General features: G+C 41.2%; 1 protein-coding gene across 2 annotated transcripts in view; it reads right to left on the bottom strand.

Moving 5' to 3' along the window:
* Galnt5 (polypeptide N-acetylgalactosaminyltransferase 5) overlaps positions 1–18,951 on the bottom strand; it is a 42,637-nt gene that overhangs the window by 10,319 nt on the left and 13,367 nt on the right. For both annotated transcript variants that reach the window (XM_059259145.1, XM_059259146.1), the window contains exons 2-7: positions 16,836–17,002; positions 14,335–14,454; positions 4,040–4,175; positions 3,376–3,495; positions 2,569–2,686; positions 790–1,113 (exon numbers count right to left, since the gene is read on the bottom strand). In XM_059259145.1, coding sequence (XP_059115128.1) covers positions 790–1,113; positions 2,569–2,686; positions 3,376–3,495; positions 4,040–4,175; positions 14,335–14,454; positions 16,836–17,002 — 985 coding nt within the window. The remainder of the gene's footprint in view (positions 1–789; positions 1,114–2,568; positions 2,687–3,375; positions 3,496–4,039; positions 4,176–14,334; positions 14,455–16,835; positions 17,003–18,951) is intronic.

Raw genomic sequence — 18,951 nt, 5'->3', positions numbered from 1 at the left:
TAGGAAGCTGCACGCCCGAGTGGACTCAGGGCTTCACCCCAGGGTCTCAACTTCTTGAAGTTTTGTTTGCACTGGGCCCCGTTCAAACTATTTGCTTCACTTCACCCTTTGTGAAACCTCCCTTAGTGCCTTGATTTTTTTTTTATTTTATTTTTAACCTCTCAACAAAACTTTTCAAAAAAACCCAAATTAAAGCTTGTATTTCCATTGGGCCCTATTGATAAAGGGAGTACAGGAAGGAAATTACCCACAAGGACCCGCGTGAACCAATTCTCAATTCTCTACGCTACATTTCTCCATTCACACCCTGACAATCCCATTCACCCCTCTGTATCTGTTCTGCCTCCAGCCTGTCCTGAGTTGTGTAGGAGCTGAGCCTCCACCTCTCAGGGCTGGGTCAGCACCGTGTCTCAGGCCTGGCTTCAAACCTTCTGAAAGGATTTCTTGACAACATGCCTTTAAAAGGAGTCAGCCTCCCTGGCCTGTTCCTTTACAAGAGCCGTCATATTCTATATTCATACTTCACTTCTTATTTTCTGTGCCCTCCATTCAACATCAACTTCCAAAGGAAAAGATGAAGGCTATATCCTGAAGTGATATTTAGTGATCAGTTAGCATGACCACGTGACAGACTTCCTCAGTTCACCTCTAACAACTCCCATTTATACTTTGTCTCAGTGGCTTTTGTGCCTGTTGCTTAAAGTATATTACTTTGTTCTTTTCTAAGCATGTTTGAACGAGTTTCTGTGTTGTTTTTGCAAAGAAAGATTTTAAGTGGCCATAACTTACCACACCACTAGCTCTCACAACAGGAGCCTTCAAGTCAGGAAAGACATTGTCCAAGTACCACTTGAAACTTTTGCATTTCAACTTCTTGCGCAGCTCCCTTTGCTGGGTGAGGTTGCCCACATCCAACCCTTGGTCTATGAGGTGATCCCCATGGCCATAGAAGAGTTCCTTGTACTCATCAAGCCAGACCTCAGCCACCCGCACCAGATTCCGCTCCACTGTCTTCATGCGGTCTTTGGGGAAGGAATAGGGATTGTCATTTCGGAATATGTGGCCCACTCTGGAACAGGGAATGATCTCGATTTCACCACCGCACATCCAGACCTGGGAAGGAGCGAGTGAGAAGCACTGATTATCAAATGGTAGTTCAGAAATCATAGACAAGTAACAATGCCATGATACTACCTGGAGATACTCCTCTTCCTGCTAAAAGTGGAACTTCCAACTCAGAAACACTTTCACCATAGAAGAGGAAACTCAGTAGGTTTATGTAGCTCTGTGTAAGCTGGACCCCTTTCACTTCCCCTTCCTAACCATCTATGTAAAACTTCTCTTTATCTCTTTTCTAAAGAACTCTTTACAGAATGACAATATATAAAATATATAACACATGTTCCTGTTTGGGTTGAATCAGGGAGAGGTTATGGATGTCCATTTCATCACCTCCTTTGGGAGACCTGTAGGCTTGTGGTGCCCAACTCAAAACTATTCATTGCTAGGACCTCCAAACTTACACCCATGTGAACATAGAACAGCCAGCCGCATAGGGAAGCTGGTATTGGTGTTCTATTGTTCTTGTTAAGGCTTTCTTGGCCATGAGTCAATGCTGATCTAAGTCACTGCGTTGCAGGCTCCAAAGATGCTGCAGTGTGCCACACACCTGGCTTGCTGGTGGCCTTCACTGGAGGGACTCTTTGTCATTTGTGTTCTCAAGATCACCCCACTGCAGATATTTCGACTGCTCCCAGTGTATCAGAGAATGGTTCCAAGAAAGTCACTGTATGTCACAGATGAAGCCCAAAGTAATTTTTATTAAGTATGAATCCCATAGCTTTTGTGCAGAAAAAAAGAAAGTAACCACCCCATAATTAGACATAGAAACACTGTTGTGAAATATTAGTTCCAACAGTTTTATAACAGTGGTTGATTCTTCCAAATTAAGCCTGGGAAATGAAGCAGTCAATCCATAGAACCTGGGTCATGGTGAAATGTCTTCTCAGTCACAGTCACATATGTGGCTGTATTGGTAAAGTGAAGCCACTTGGGAATCATAAACACTCATGTGTGTGTTTGTGTCCATATGTTGTTGTGCTTGTTGTGAATGTTTACATGTATATGGAGGTCAGAGGTCAACAGAAAGGGTCTTCCTCAATTCCTCTCCACCTTAACTTTTGAGACAGTTTCTCTCACTGAAGGTGGAACTCATTGATTCAACAAGAGTACCTGAACTCACAGATACATGTCACTGTTCATGGCTTTCTACATGAGATCCGAACTCAGGTCCTCATGCTTGTGTGCCAATCTCTTTAGCAACTGAGCCATCTATCCTGCCCCCAGAATGATGAACATTTAACTGTAAGAAAGAAAGAAAGAAAGAAAGAAAGAAAGAAAGAAAGAAAGAAAGAAAGAAAGAAAGAAAGAAAGGCAGAAAGAAAGACAGACAGCAGACAGAAAGACAGACAGACAGGAAGGAAGAAAGGAAGGAAGGAAGGAAGGAACGAAGGAACAAAGGAACAAAGGAACGAAGGAACGAAGGAAGTCAGACTTAGTAGTGAATACCTTGAATGACAGTTCCATGTTTTCTCCTCCCCAAACATCAAGACCAGGGTCATAAGTTCCAAGTTCATAAAAGTAACTTTTATCAATGGAGAATAATCCACCTGCCATGACTGGGCACCTACAAAAAGAAAGGATTGTGTTACACTTTTGCCCCATGGCAGCTTAACTCCTAGAGTGGGTCCTCTGTGTCTGTGTGGGAGATTGGAGGCATTTCTGGGTAGGTAGGGGGAGGTCTTGGGATGGAGCCCACAGCTTCGCTTTAGTGAAAAGTTTCTGGTTCGCAGGGGCTGAGCTTAATCAGGGCGCACAAAGATGTGGGTGGGGCTGGGATTCTTCTCTGTCAGTGTGTTCTACACAAATCCCAGGGTTATTCTGGATTCTTCTGTGTCAGGGCTAAATCAGGTGCATTTAAAATTGAATTTGGAGGTAAGGGGGTAGCAAACTAACTTCTCACAAAGCTTTGCTAAGGATATACATATATATATATGTATATATATATGTATATATATATATATATATATATATATATATATAGAGAGAGAGAGAGAGAGAGAGAGAGAGAGAGAGAGAGAGAGAGAGAGGGAGACAGGCTTACTACTGTAGCCCAGGCTACCCTTAAACATGCTACCCTCCTGCTTCTGCCCCCTAAGTACTGAGATTACAGGTATGTACCATCATGTCTAGTTGATACCTATAATTCTTGCCAGTTTTCAGAAGATAGAGTATAACTGTTTTTTTTTTATCCTATTTTCTGTCTTTACAAAAGGACTTGGGACTACTGTCTAGTCTTCAGTTTTACACACTTACCTTATTACGTCAGTTTCTTTAATTCCATTTCTTGCAACAACATCTGGAGGAATTGTCCTCCAGCCAAAGTTCATGGGCCATGTGAAGACACCTCTTTGGAAGTTGTCCACTGTCATGTAACTAAGTCAGGACAAACAAAACAAATGAAATCTCAGATGCTAAGGTTATCTGTGTCTCTATGGACTTCACTAACACAGCTCCATGACTGGATGAGGTGTGGGATGGATGCTTACACACATGATTCTGCACCATCACCTCTTAATGTTCTCTCAGAAGATCTTATGGATCTGATTTGCTCCGGGGGTTAGCTGGCTTGATCACTTGTTTTCAACTTACACTCATCTTTCTGTCAATAGCGGCCATTTTAGAGGAAGAAATGACAACTTAGAAGAATGTATAGAGCTTCCAAAAAGGGTATGACTAGAAACCTGAGAAAAATAAATATTTGGGAGTTCAACTGACTATCAAAGGGGAAGAATTTGATAATGAGCAGCTAGATTGATTAACAGATAAAAAAATTGGTGTACTGGCCAAATAGAGATAGGTTCTGATCCCAAGATATCACTCATGTGTTCCCCCCATTTGTGTAAGTAGGTTTTAACACAGCACATGTGAGGCCCAGCACTCTCTGCTGCTTTCCAACGTCAGGATGTGGTAGTGTTACCTCATGTCCTTGTCGTTGATGACTTCGATTACTGGACAGGCCACTTTCTTTCTATTTAAATAAACTCTTTCCAGAAGTGGCTCCAACCAGCCCACATTGCATTCCACGTGAGAGTCTAGGAATGTCAGCACATCACCTGCAGAGAAAAAATAAAACCAAACCAAACCAAAACTCACAAACACTGGACAATACAGTATGATACACCAAATACATGTGCTTCATCCTCGAAAGTGTTGGGGACTGTTTGAGAAGCATGACTTTGAATTCGAGTGTCTTCTCTTCTCACTGAATTCCTGGTTCCTAGAACTTCATTTTGTAACAGTATGGAGAAATTTTAGGAATAGAGATTCTGTGGAGTAAGCACCGCTTACGTTTAGAAATAACTGATAAGCTACTGGAATTATTCTGCTTTGCTGCTGTGATAAAATCATGATTGAAGCGTCCTGGGGAGGAAAGGGTTGATTTGGCTTGAAAGATACAATCGTGGCCCGCCATTAATGAAAGCCAAGGCATGAACTCAATGGCAGAAGCTTGAAGCAGAAACCACAGAGGAACACCCTTACTGACATGCTCAGCTTGCTTCCCTGTACAACTCAGGACCTATGCCCTGGGGTGGTACCATTCACAGTGAGATGTATCCTCCCACACTGTGCTGGCTGGTCTTATGTCAACTTGATACACAAACTAGAGTTATCTGAAAGGAGGGAACTTTAATTGAGAAAATGTCTCCATAAGATCTGACTGTAAGGCATTTTCTTAATTAGTTACTGGTGAGGGATGGCCCAACCCATTGTGTGTTGGGGTGCTTCTCTGGGCTGGTGGTCCTGGGTTCTATAAGAAAGCAGGCTGAGGAAGTCCTGGGAAGTAGGCCAATAAATGGCTCCCCTCTGTGGCCTTTACATTAGCTCCTGCCTCCAAGTTCTAGCTCTGCTTGAATTCCTATTCTGACTTCCTCCAATGATGGACTGTGATCTGGGAGCATAAGCTAAATAAATCCTTTTCTTTCTAACGTGCTTTTTGTGTGATGGTGTTTCCTTGCTGTAAGAGAAACCCTAACTAAGACACACATTAATCATTAATCAAAAAAAAAAAAATGCTGTACAGATATGCCCCAAGGCCAGTCTTCTGATGAGGTCCCTTTATTCTGATTAGTGTTTTCCCTGACCATTCCAGTATAGGCCTGCACAGTTAGCATCAAGTCTTACCATGAAGTGCCTGTATTCTACCTGGTTGTCTTATCTGTTCTTTGTTATGAACCAGAAGCGTAGACTTATTCTCATTTCTACTTAAGAGAAAAAGATCAGAGGAACAAATAACTCAGGTAACTTCCCAAGGTAATTCACCTAGGGTGCCATGTAATAGTATAAAACAACTCATTCCATAGCTCATGACGGGAATCCAAATCTGCATTCACTCCCCACCTGGCCCAGATCTTACCTCATTAATATTCTCATTCATTTGTTGCCAGAACCTGAGGGAAGATGCACCTGCCGAAAACGTATTTTTGGAATTTTGTACTGCTTTATTTGGGGCATGAGGAGACTCTCCTACACCCGGATGCCATTGCTGCACTTTCAGATACTTTGTTTTAAAATAAAGTCTCAGGATTGTGTTAGATAAGGAATCAAGGAGTTCCCTACATAGCTGGCTCCTGGTAGTGTTTCTAATTGTGGTGGGATCATCGGTGCAAAGTGCGCAGCCATGCTGCTGCAGAGAGGCTGAGAGGCACGAGGAAACGGGGAGCGCCCTGAAGTTAGTCACACACAAACAACTTGGGTCCTTTGAGCTTTTCCCTACGGCAGATTTCTAAGATCCACCTAAAACTCAATCTTTTCACAAATGGGCCTTTTATTTTTGTGAATTGCTCAAACTCAAATTCAGAGTAACTTAACCCAATCTTTGTTGTAACCTGGCATAATTTCCTGGTTTCTAGGGCTGAGTACTAGTTGCTAGATTGTTTGGAGATGGGCTTTATTAACAACAGCATCAATAAAATAATGTAAAATTAAAAAGGCTAACCTCAAACCACTCAGTGGGCCAAATACCTTTAACTCCTTCATGACCACGGCACCCTGTCCCATGAGTGGACAGTGCTGCTTCATCAAGTAGTTAGTGCTAGAGCACTGTGCTTAGAGTTTCTTGAGGAACATGACACTGGCTTGCCATTTGATTTTACTTCATGGCTTTTAAGTGATATGGCAGAAACCTGCTTTAAACCTGCAGCAGAAACAAGCTGGTGGCATTTATTGAATGATGCCCTCTGGTACTTTTCAGGAAACCTTGGAGTAGGCCCAGAGTTTGATGTTACTTGAAGTTCGTTAGCTGAGCCTATGAATGCTCATTCCAATGTTAATAATTTTGCTAAGTGACTTGTCATGGAGTGATTGAGAATCCAACCCTTGATTCTCATGGGGGAGTTGCCCTGCAGTATGGCCTACCTTTCTTTGGTGACTAATTCTTAGTAATAATTTAATTGTCCCTTGCCTGCCCATGAAATGTTGACATCCTACTTGGGCCTTTCAAAGTCCTCATTTAGTGAGCAACTAATTGACTTAACCTTTTCATGTGAATTAAACTGTGGTGGTATTGTGTTCCCCAAAATATTGTGCACCCTAATAAACTTATCTGGGGTCAGAGAACAGAACAGCCACTAGATACAGAGGCTAGAAAATGGTGGCACTCACGCCTTTAATCCTAGCATTCCAGAGGCAGAAATCCGTCTGTATCTCTGTGAGTTCAAGGCCACATTGGAAACAGCCAGGCATGGTGACATACGCCTTTAATCCCAAGAAGTGAGCCTTTAATCCCAGGGAGTGGTGGTAGAAAGCAGAAAGGTATATAAGGCGTGAAGACCAGAAACTAGAAGCTTTTAGCTGGTTAAGCTTTCAGGCTTTCGAGAAGCAGTTCAGCTGAGATCCATTTGGATGAGGACTCAGAGGCTTCCAGTCTAAGGAAACAGGATCAGACGAGGAATTGGCGAGGTGAGGAAGCTGTGGCTTGTTCTGTTTCTCTGATCTTCCAGTATTCACCCAATAACTGGCCTTGGGTTTATTTTTATTAATAAGAACTTTTAAGATTCATGCTACATTAAACTCAGAGGTCCTGAGCTCTGAAGGCACCATGGGTATTGTTTTTTTGTTTTTGTTTTTGTTTTTGTTTGTTTGTTTGTTTTACAGTCCATGTCTTTTATTTCTTTTTGTACATTAGGCCATGAATTCATATGGAATGGGCTCCAGCAGCTCAGGCTCCTTCCCATTAGTCTTCACAAAGTGTGCTTCTCTGTGTGGGGCGGGCTGGTGCCTCAGCTGAACCCAGGTGCAAGTTAAGGGCAAGATTCTTGTCAAGAGAATTAACATGCAAATTGAGCACATCAAGCTCTCTAAGAGCTGAGACAGCTTCCTGAAATGGGTGAAGGAGAATGACCAGAAGAAAAAGAAAGCCAAAGAGAAGGGCACCATGGGCATTGTTAATGGCAAGAGGACTGTTAGCTACTGGTTATTTTGTAGATAATCCTTTCAGATTTCAAAAGCAGCTAATTAAACCTCCGGCGGGGGTGGGGGGTGGGGGGGGAGAGTCTGTGTCTTAGTTGAGGTTTCTATTGCTACAACAAAACACCATGACCAAAAAGTGAGTTGGGGAGGAAAGGGTTTATCTGGCTTACACTTCAGCATTGCTGTTCATCACTGAAGGAAGTCAGGACAGGAACCCAAACAAGACAGGATCCTGGGGGCAGGAGCTGAAGCAGAGGCTATGGTAGAGTGCTGCTTACTGGCTTGCTCCTCATAGCTTGCTCAGCCTGCTTTCTTTCTCTTTTTACATGTTTTTATTTTATAATTAATTTCATTTTACATATCAGCCATGGATTCCCTGCTTTCTTATAGAACCCAGGACCACCAGCACAGAGATGGTATAATCCACATGGGTGGGGGCGGGGCCCTCCCTCATTGATGACTAGTTGAGAAAATGCCTTACAGCTGGATCTCATGGGGGCATTTCCTCACCTGATGCTCCTTCCTGTCTGAAGACTCTAGCTGTGTCAAGCTGACACACACAAGCAGCCAGTGCAGTCTGTTATAATTTTATTACATTGTGTCTTTGACTGTCTAGCCTGATCCTTGTCAGCTGCATGATTTTCCTTGGAATCCCATTGGGCAAATAATTTGTGGACAGAGATGGTGTGGCCGGTCAGAAACTGAACTCATTTTCTCAATTCTTAGCTTTTTGGCTGAAGCATCTCTGGTTTTCGAGGAGTCTTCAGAACATGTGCAGTTTCTAACCTCTGACTGTTCACGGGGTTGGAAAATGCACAGGGGAATGAGAAGGATAAGCACAGTAGGCCAGAAAGCCCCGTCCAAAGGCACTCGCTGAAGTATATTCTTGGTAGAACTCAGGGCAGGTATCAGGCTCACTTCCAGAAGCCAGGGTTAATCCTTAGGATGCTACCAATCCTATCGTGGTGGCAAAACTTTCTGCTTTTCAAGCTCACAGACACAGGCCTCCCACATGCTGCCCAAAGTGTTGTTCTCACACCATGTCATCCACAAGGCATGAGAACATGGAGTGAAAATAAATGTCCTGAATCTTTGAAGCAATTTGATAAAGAATTTATTAGCTTATTACTTACTGTTTTATATATGCAGTCATCGTTAATATTCAGGCATTTACACTGGCCTGCCTTCATGGAAGGACCAGGGGACAGCAGGACACTTCATCACCAGCCTCCAAGATGCTATACTGTGGCCACAGTGGCCACTGGTCAGGCACTCTCCCTATGCGCATGCGCTATATTTCCTTGAGAAAAGCAAGTACCTTCTCTCCCAGTTTGTTTTCTCTTCTGGTCCTTTCACCCCTGCTTGGAGGCTTCCTTGGCACCCCCTCCCCCAATAAACCCTTCTTGTGAACTCTTGCATGGTGTGACTTTGTGCCACTCCTTGGCTTCAAACTGCCAAGGTCCCTTCCATTGTTAAATCATTACAGCCATCCCTTAGTATCCACGAGGCGTTGGTTCCAGGCGTCCTCATGATACTGTTCTCATGTGCTTATTTATATATAACAGTGTAGTATTTTCTGTATACTTTAAACCATCCTTGGATTACTTGTGATACCTAATCTTATGTAAATAGTTATGAGACTAAACTATTTGGGGAATAATGACAAGAAAAACCAGTCTGTATATGTTTAGTACAAATGAATTTTTTCACATATTTTTAATCCACAGTTGGTTGAATCCATGGATGCAACACTATACGTAAGGAGGGCTGGTTGTATATACATACACAACTATTTTAAGTGTTAAAATGGACCTGTGATTTTATATACCATTTACAAAATTGTATCTTAAATGTGTTTGTATTATGATTTACAATGGGGTAGTCCTTCAAAAGTTAGAGATGGCAAACTTGTCCTTTTTAGGTTCCTTGAGCAGAATTTCTTACTAGTAAGTAGTGAGCAATTAAAATGCACCTAGCTGGGGTTTCCCAGGTCGAGATCTATGACCCTTAGGGAAGCAGTCAGTCAGTTTCATGGTACTGTTCAGTAATGTAGGGAGGAAGACAGACCTCATTGCCCATGCTGTTTGATGAAATTTCTTCTGTGATTATATATGAATTTACATATGTAACTGGGTTGTGATATAAAGTTTATTTCTTAACAGAACCCATTGTCAAAAGAGTTCGACATTTACTATGTTAACACTGAGTCAATGTTCTCAGGGGTTCTGATGAATGTGAGACACAAGTTTAAATTTTTACATTTGGATTCACTAAACTCAAAGACAGAATTTTATGGAAAGAACTGTAACCAATTGCCATTGTTTTTAACCAAATTCTGCTGAAGAGAGCCCGACCTCCCACAGAACTGTCTAATAGTTGGGCTATTTGGGAGGCCATTGCCAGCATACTTTGTTCTCTGTGCAGGCTGGGAGAAATCTCATTGATAAGCAGCATGCTTTTCATGATATGTTCATTAGTTTTCTCCACATGAATGTCTAATTTTCATTTTAAAGTCAATGTGTGCTGTGTAAGAACTTACTGTAGTCCCTTTAGTTCTGGCCCCAATATCCACCTGATTGCAGTTCAAGGGTGTTTTATTTTTTTAATATTAATTTTTGATTCCTCTGATTCCCCCTCTCATTATGTCTTATTTGATGGTGTATCCTGTATCGTCCATGCCCAGTGTAAATTATGAGTCTGATTGTTCCTCCAACTGGCCTTGTTCCTCCCTGGTCCAGGACAACTGTAATAGCCTCCTAACTGAATCCTCCACTTCTCTTCTTTCATCTCTCTGACACGCGTTTTCTATATGGAGGTCATCCTGGGCTTTTAAAATGCAAATCAGACAATTTAGCTCTCTAGTCACTGACCTTCACTGATTTTCTAACATTTCTTACCTGGCACACAGAACTGTACAGAAGTTCCATTTTTGCTTTTCTTCCAAATGAACCTCTTAGCACTCTCTTTTCTGGTCAGATCTCATCAGCACCTACCTAGGAACTCCTCTTCTGCTTTGAAAGTGCCAAGCTCACATCTGCACTCAACGCTTGTACATGTGAATGTTCTTTAGCCACATACCAGCTGATAACTTCGTTTCCTAAACTACTTCTTAACTGTCATATTTTTGCATTATTCACAGATTTACTTTACTAAGGAAATTAAGCTTGGAAAGACATTTAATTTTTCAAATATAGTCTGCCAGGTGAGGATGATGGGGGACAAGCACAATCAATGTAAATGATATAGATGCATAAAGATTTCATAGTGAATGTGCGGCAAAAAGTAAAGTCACTGCTGGGCACACAGCTCAGTGGTAACACATGCACTTAGCATACACAAGGCCCTGGGTTTAATCCTTAATATTATAATTAGTATATAAGAATAAATACCAATTTTAAAAAACTTAGCAACCACCATAATGACAATTTTATCGTGATACATTTGTTGCTCACTTAAAATTTCTATTATAAAATGTGATGGTTAATCTTGGATGATGACTGGATCAGAAATCATCCAAATAGCCATCTGCTGGGTACCTTGTGAGGCAATTTCTTTGATAAGTTAATTGAAGTGGGAACACTGACCCTAATGTGGGCATCAGCTTCTAGTAGCAGTCCAGACAAAAGTAGTAAGAAGGGAGCTTTGCTTTTTGCCCGATCACTCCAATCTTGCTAGTAAGTTTATCGACTCTGCTGCAGCTGCTGCATTTCTTTGCTAGTATCAGAACCCAGTTTCTTTGGATTTCTAATGTGGACTGTCAGCCAGTCTTGTATAGTAGTTTCCTCTGAGATTAAAACCATCTATCTTGAAGGGAGATGTCTTAAGAGAGGATGTTTCCAGGGAGGTAAAATAACAGGGGTGTTCTAAGGGGAGGTGAAATACTGCAGGAAAGTTCCTTAAAACAGGAATTAAACAGTACAAATAGCTTCAGGAAGTTCCTGAAACTGATCAGATTCACTGCCCCCCCCCCATTACTAAAAGTATACAAATAGTGAAAATTGCTGAGAGGAGACTGACTGAGACATATCCAGTTGCCTGGAAGAAGCAGAGGCCAGGAGAACTGTCTAGAGACAAAGACCAACTGAACTGCCTTGAAGAGACTCAGACCAGTTGAGCTACCTTGAAAGGACACTCTAAACCTCTTAAGATGCCTGTAGGCTGTGCTGGGTAATACAAGCTCCTACCTTTTGTGATCTGTCACCCATGCTGGAGTGGGCTTTGGTGATGCAGCTGTCTTGGAGTCATTTCTGCTCCTTTAAGTAACCCTTCACCCCTAAACCTGTAAGTAAAACTGGTAAAACTCATTGGTTCACTAAATTGGATTTTGATGGTATGTTTCATGAGCTTCTTATCTGAGGTGAGTAGATTCTGTGTTTTATCTCCTCAGGAAAAGTCAGCAATACAACAAGTTATTCTCCAGGAATTCTCTAGGCCTTCAGTGACAGACTGGGACCACTGAAATGCTCAGCCTTATTGACTGAGCATCTACTGTGTCCTCAGCCTCTTCTGTGTGCATCAGCCATTGTTGGACTACCCAGACTGTGTTGTGTAAGGCCATCTAATAAATCTCCCTTTACCATATGTTCAGTACCAGATCTGTTCTTGTAAAGAATCCTGACTAATGCACAAAGAGGTCAAGTTTTATTTTAGCAAACCGTTGGGATGATAAGAACGTTTGGGATGTCTAGTAACAAGAAAATAAGACTGCAGTGAGCACCATCATGAGAATTTATTAAGTCTAAGCTGGTGGGCACTGGCACTGCCAGGGCTTTCAGAGGTTGAGTGGCACCTATAGGCAACAAAGAATAGTGGTAGATGAAAATACTGACTCTGGACTCAGGTGTCTGGGTACAGATGCATATATTACCCTCATCAGCTTGAGAGAATGACCGGACCTGTTTCACAGAGGCACTATAAGGATTAAGTCAGTGGGTATGGGAGGCTATAGAGTGACATCTGATTTACAAAATCTGTTATTACTGTGGGGCACAGATCCTTCCATAGAAAGATGTAAAATTGAAGCTGAATGTTTTATCATTTCTAGAACACTGGCTGACAGAAAGGATTCACCTTCCAGTCACCCCACAACAGTAAAAAGAGACAAGGAAATTAGTGTAGTGCTCTTTGGAACCACAGAAATAACTGTGGGAAAAAGAGAGGCAGCTTCAGGAAAGAGAGATGTGGGGACCTGAGAATTAAATGATTCTGAAGTCTTTGAATATTTAGGGATTCGGTTACAAAATCTCAGGTTTACATTTGCTTAGAGTAGTCAAATTCTGGACAGTTTGAGCACTTAAGAAGAATGGTGGTCAGATATTCACATGGAATTTCCAAAGAAACAGAGTCTCAAGGGAATTTGATGGAAGAGAAGGTTAGAAAGAGGGTAGAAGAAGAGAGGGGAGAAGAGAAGAAAGGAGAGGGAAAGACATGGGGTCTTGGAGGGATCTCTACTACATAAAGATGGTGGCTTAAAAAAGGAAGAAATATAGAAAAGTTGTTTTGTGAGCTCTCATTCTAATAACTGATTCTAGCAAGGGTCAGCAGTATATGCTCAATCACTGTGTAAAATTAGGTTAATCTTTGGAAGCAGAGGGTAAACCACAAGTTACTTTCAACCCTCAAAGTGGATATTTAGTTGTCAATATCTTAGTATAATGAAGAGTGAGACAGTCTGACAATATAGGAAGAAACAAGAAATAAGCAAATTCTGTGACCTGTAGTCACATTGCATGTATTGATGACACTTACATCATTTATCCTACAGGTAACATGGGGACTGAAAATTCATAACATGGTCAGTTGTGCAGGGAACCATGGAGTTGGCTTGGCCTAGTTGCCTCGAAAGGTTTTTCAGTCCATGGCTCCTGGGACACAATGTGCCTTCCAGTTCCTGAGAGACTGATGCACTCCCTCAGACAGTGATGTGTTCAGGCCACTTTGGTTTCTCCATATGCTTCCTTAGTAGTCAAGGAAGCATGAAGGCTTGACAGGACCATTGGTCTTAGACATTAGTTTTTGTGTACCCTGAATGACTTGCAAACTTCCTTGTATCCTGGCAACTACAACTGTATTGACCCTGGCAATTGCCATTATGCTCTGTTTCTGATAAAGGTATAAAAATTCTGATTGCTCTCAATAAAATTGTCGTAGTCTCAGTTGTACTGTGGCCCCTTCAACCAGTCTGATTTAACTCCTCAGGGCTATATCAGGTGACCTTGGCCTGGTAGTAAGTGCAGGCACTTATACAATTGTACAAATATATTGCCTGGAAGTTTAAAATAACACATTATGTCAACACAATGTGTGAGGTTGGCTAGACTGGGAGACTAAAAGGACAAAATAAAAAAGTCTATAAAATTTTAAAAAGATATTTGAATTGAAAAAATATTGGGAATAATGGGAAAAGCTGAAAGAATATTTATAGGTATTTGCTGTTTTTCAATATGAAAGTATGCTTATTTAAGAGAATGTCCCTATTTTTTTAGTAATGCCCAGTGAAAACTCAGGTGTTTAGTGTTATGGTGTCATAGTGTCTGTGAATTCCTTTTCAAAGGCCCAGATAATATGACTAGTGTATCCAGCATGTGCATGCATGTGTGTGTGTGTGTGTGTGTGTGTGTGTGTGTGTGTGTGTGTGTGTGTGTATGACCAAACAGGCATTTCACTAGGCTAAAAATCAATAGCCTTAAGAGATGTACATGTGGGTATCCCTGGTTCTATTCTTTCAAACTGCATTTTTTTTTTTTGCAAACATCATAAATTAAAGCAAACTTTTGCTGAAACAGAAGGGGAGCAGTTTCTTACCTGTTGCATTCTGTGCCCCCGCCAGCCTCGCTCTGATCAAGCCATGTCTCTCTTTGAGGCGAAGAATCCGAACTTTTGGAAACTGAGACATGTATTTATCCAAATTACCTTTTAGGTAGTCTATATCAGGGTCAGAATGAACAAGGAATACTTTAATTAACTAGGTTTATGAGCAGTGTCTTTGCAATGTCAAATCTAAAACTATGATGTCATTCCAGTTACCAAAGTTTATCTCATGGACCACAATTTTATTTGATGTCATCTTATTGAAAATATTTTATGTGGGTTCAATATTCTAAAATGACTGATTTTTTAAATCCAAGATGGGCACCTAAATCACGTGTACAAGTTTGAGAATTTGTAAGAAGCCAGCACTATTGTTGTTGGTTAAGAGCTATCATTCCCTCCCTTTTCTCTGATGAATGATTCATTGAGGATATTAAAGGGTCAGTGGGCAGAGCAACAAGTAGACTACCGTGTTTACATAAGACAACAGGCTGCTGAGGTCTCCACTTTTGGAGAAGGACTTGCTTGTTTGGAGTAAGTATATTTGTGGGCAGTTTCTTGGCATGTAATTCTCACCAAGGAAGGAATGCTGTGCTGATTGGTAGGTGTACAGCTTGAGGAATTCAGCCTGAGATGTTGTGTATGTGACTTCCAGTTACATAATCTCTGCCATGCAAACAAGGGCAGTCCTGGTTATTTCCAGTGTGGTTCTGGTAGACAGCTCTGGTACCAGGGCTCAGGGCTTCAGCTCCATGGTATCAGCTTAGAGCACCTTTGCTTTTTAGTTGGCTGTAGGGGGATCTAGCTAAGAGATCTTCAAGGATGTATTGACAGCCACTTTGGTAGCTATTGATAGCTTGACAGCTATCCTTGGTAGGAATGGCTTCCAGATTTATTTATTTATTTATTTATTTGTTTATTTATTTATTTATTTATTTATTTATTTAGAGACTGGCTTTCTCTATATAGCTCAGGCTGAGTTTGAACTCTTGATTCTCCTCCCCCTGCCCCCGGGTACTAGGATTACAGATATATGCCACTACATCTGATTTCCCCAGAGTATAGTTACAGCTCATTTCCTACTAATTTTGTGTAGGGGGGTTTCTCTTGTTTGTTTTGAGACAAGTTTTCTCTGTGTAGCCCTGGTTGTCATGGAACTCACTTTATAGGCCAGGCTGGCCTTGAACTCAGAGATTTGCCTGCCTTTGCCTCCCGAGTGCTGGGTTTAAAGGTATGTGTGCCACCACTAACCGGCTGTGTGTGTATGGGGTTCTTAAAGAGACTCTGAAACTGTACAAGATTCAGGGTCCACAAAAAAAACTCATCAAAAAAAGACCTCACAAAGGTCTCTTTTTGCTTGGTAGCTGGCTGCTATTTCTGTGCATGCTATCAAGATCACTTATTAGCGTTTTTGATTCTCTTCTGGCATCTTATTGCTGCTTGAGTTCACTGTAGTTATGGTAGCTGCGTGAGCTCACTGTAGTTATGGTAGCAAAAACAGACGCAAAGAAAGCACGCACATCACTCTGTTTACAGATCAAGGTTTGGCTGGTTTTGTTTGTTTGTTTGTTTGGGGTTTTTTGTTTTTGTTTTTTTAAATACCACCATCTATTTGCTGTTTATTCTAGTTTAAAAAAATGGGTGAAAATTTGGGAATTCACATTGTGGTATCACGGGGCCTGTGAGACTTTCTATATACAGAGATACTTTGGTAATGTGAAGAGCAAAATTCTTCAATGTAACTAATGAAAACAATGGCATTGTGGAGGCTTCTGCTTCCAGACTGCACTAGAACCATTGTCTTTCTGATCCTTTAAAAATGTGTCTTCTCCATGCTTAACTGCACATGGGATCTTCCTTGCTCTTTAGAAGAAGCCAGGAGACTTCCATTTCTTTGTTTTCCACAGATTTTCACTTTGGGTACTGACAGTAGAAAAATAATTCTATGAACAGGGTGGACTTTGCTCATTACAGTCCACGAAAAATGACCTGTTCATCATCTTCTGGACTCAAGTGACCATCTCAGGGAGTGGCAGCATTAAAATCACCCCTAGAAGGCAGAGGACATTCAGCACAGTAGACCTCTGGATGACCAATGATCGTCTTAAAGATGTGTTTGTGGTGTGTATGGGTGTTTTGCCTGCATGTGTGTCTGAGTACCACATGCACACAGTTCCTGTTAAGGCCAGAAGAGGGTGTTGGGTCCCCCTGAAACTGCATTTACAGATAGTTTTGTGCTGCCTAGTCAGTGCTGGGAATTGAACCCAGATCCTCTGGAAGAACAGCTGGTGCTCTTACCTGCTGAGCCATGTCTCTAGCATCAAATAGTAATACACGCTTAATGCTTAGATTTATGTTTTTATGGCTCCATATGAAACAATAATTTGGTATTTACAAATACTTAAGCTTCATTAAATTGTCCTCTAAACTCAAAACTACTGCTGCCTTCTATTAAACTTGAACTTTTCAGGAGGAGTCCAAGGCAGTTTTCTTACCTTTGGTGCTGAAGTCATCCACCAGAAGAATCTCCTTGATGAGGTGTGGAGGAGAGCGGTTGAGGACGCTGTGCACAGACCTCAGGAGAGCAGACCACACCTCATCTACGAAGCACATGATGATGCTGGTGGTTGGGAGGTCATTGTGAACTAGCTGCTCTGCACACCTGGGCCAGGATATAAGAGTAGCTAAGAGATATGCCACTGAGATCACAAAGGGCCCTAAATAATGCTCACACACACACCCCTATCTGCCATCAGCTTATATGTGTACCATAATCATCTTGTTGTATGCCTCAGCAACAGCATTTGTTGAAATGACTAACAATGGCAGACATGCTGCCTCCTCTGGAGGTATAAGACTGTAGTGACAAGGACAGGACTTTGTAGGTGCTTAGACCCCAATCCTACCACCAAGATACTAACCTCAATAATAACTTACTTATTCTTTCTGAGCCTCAGTTTTCACATCTGCCAAACAAGGTGATGATCTTCTAAGAGGTTTAGAGCCTAATGAACTGCATGGAAACCATGAAGCATACCTCCTGGCACAGGCATTCACTGAACAGTAGCTATTGCTACCATTATTAAATTATATACCAGAAGAGAGCATTCGGAGTTATTTAGTGTTACTAAGTAGTTTATGATCGCCTGTATAAATAGCCATCTGCCAAATGCCAAAAGAGATATCCTTCACTCCACTCAGCATATGAATGTATTTATGGTACAGTGTACATGTGCCAAATAATTGCACTCTTTCCCACTTCTCTATTTGGAAGTTCCTTGCTGTGACTACTGCAGAGTAGCCATACTTGAAGTCATTTTGCTGGCATAGAAACGAGAGCCAGGCTAAAAGGGAGCAGGTGCTCGGTGGGCTGCACCTGGTCATGGTTTCCTGCAGGTTCTGCAGCTCATGCTGCCTCACTGGCATTTTCTGTGTCTGGCCTGTGTTACCATTACAGGGCAGCTCGAAGTGGGACCTTCCAAATTATATTTGCCATTAAGTACTCCGCCTTATTTCAATGTAAGACTCAGACCTCTTTCCCCTCATCTTTAACAGATGAATGTATGGACAGACTGGCTATTGATTATGTTGTTAGTAAGTTCCAGATCTGAGACTGAAACTGTGGTTCACCCTAGCCCTAGAAGTAACCATGGAAGTTTAAATCCTCAGAGTAAAAATAGCTGGCAGTCGCTGCAGCATTTGTGAGAACCGGAGCTTCTGTTAAGTACTGTGGCTCACTTTTATTTACTTAATGAAGAAGACAAAGATAAAAGCAAATGCTATGGTTAAACAAACAACATTTGCTTGTTTTTTTTTTTTGTTTATAGTTGTCAAAGTACTGCTGTGAACACAATTTAATTCAATACCATGGCAATTGCTTGAGATGCAATTGTGTAATGTATTATCACATACTTCTTTAAATGGTTCAAAATGAAGCATGAGATGATCAATGACCCACCCAGCACCATTTACCTAGTTATAATATACAAGGGAATGTAAAATGATATAGTTTTCATTTCATTGGTCTACAATGATTTTATGCACTAACAGTGTGCATTGGGAATTGAATACACATATGGTCACATATCACTTATCCCTAATTACTGGCTTGGAGAAATTGCATAACTTCTTTGAAATTTAATTTGCCAGCTACGAAGCAAAGATTAAAAACCTTCCTTGCTTAAATATATATCTGATACATAGCCTTTTTGGAAGAAATACAAGCAAACCCATCATGATCTATAATTTCAGTCTTTTCCAGCACAATAACCAAAAGGCCTTGGAAAAACATCCATCCATCTTTCAGCATAGAAATTGAGAATCTCTGTCATACACAAGACAAGAGACAGAAGAATGACTCACACGTCAGTGGGGGAATATAAGTTCTTACATAAAGCTAATTCAGTATCCTCATACTATGTGATTAAACTTATGAAAACATTAGAGGGTAGAAATGAACATGGACTACATTTTCAGGTGCTGTAAAGTCAAAAATATCACATTTCAATCAGATGTCTTAATCTGATTCCAATGTTAATGTAAAATTACAGGCTGCCTAAATTAATCTTATTCTGTAGAAAGAACACCTGCATTGGAATTTCTCTAAACTAT

Source organism: Peromyscus eremicus, chromosome 4 (genome assembly GCF_949786415.1).
Source record: "Peromyscus eremicus chromosome 4, PerEre_H2_v1, whole genome shotgun sequence".
Classification (NCBI taxonomy): Eukaryota; Metazoa; Chordata; class Mammalia; order Rodentia; family Cricetidae; genus Peromyscus; species Peromyscus eremicus.
The sequence above is the reverse complement of the archived record's forward strand: the minus strand, read 5'-3'. Positions and strand labels throughout refer to the sequence as shown.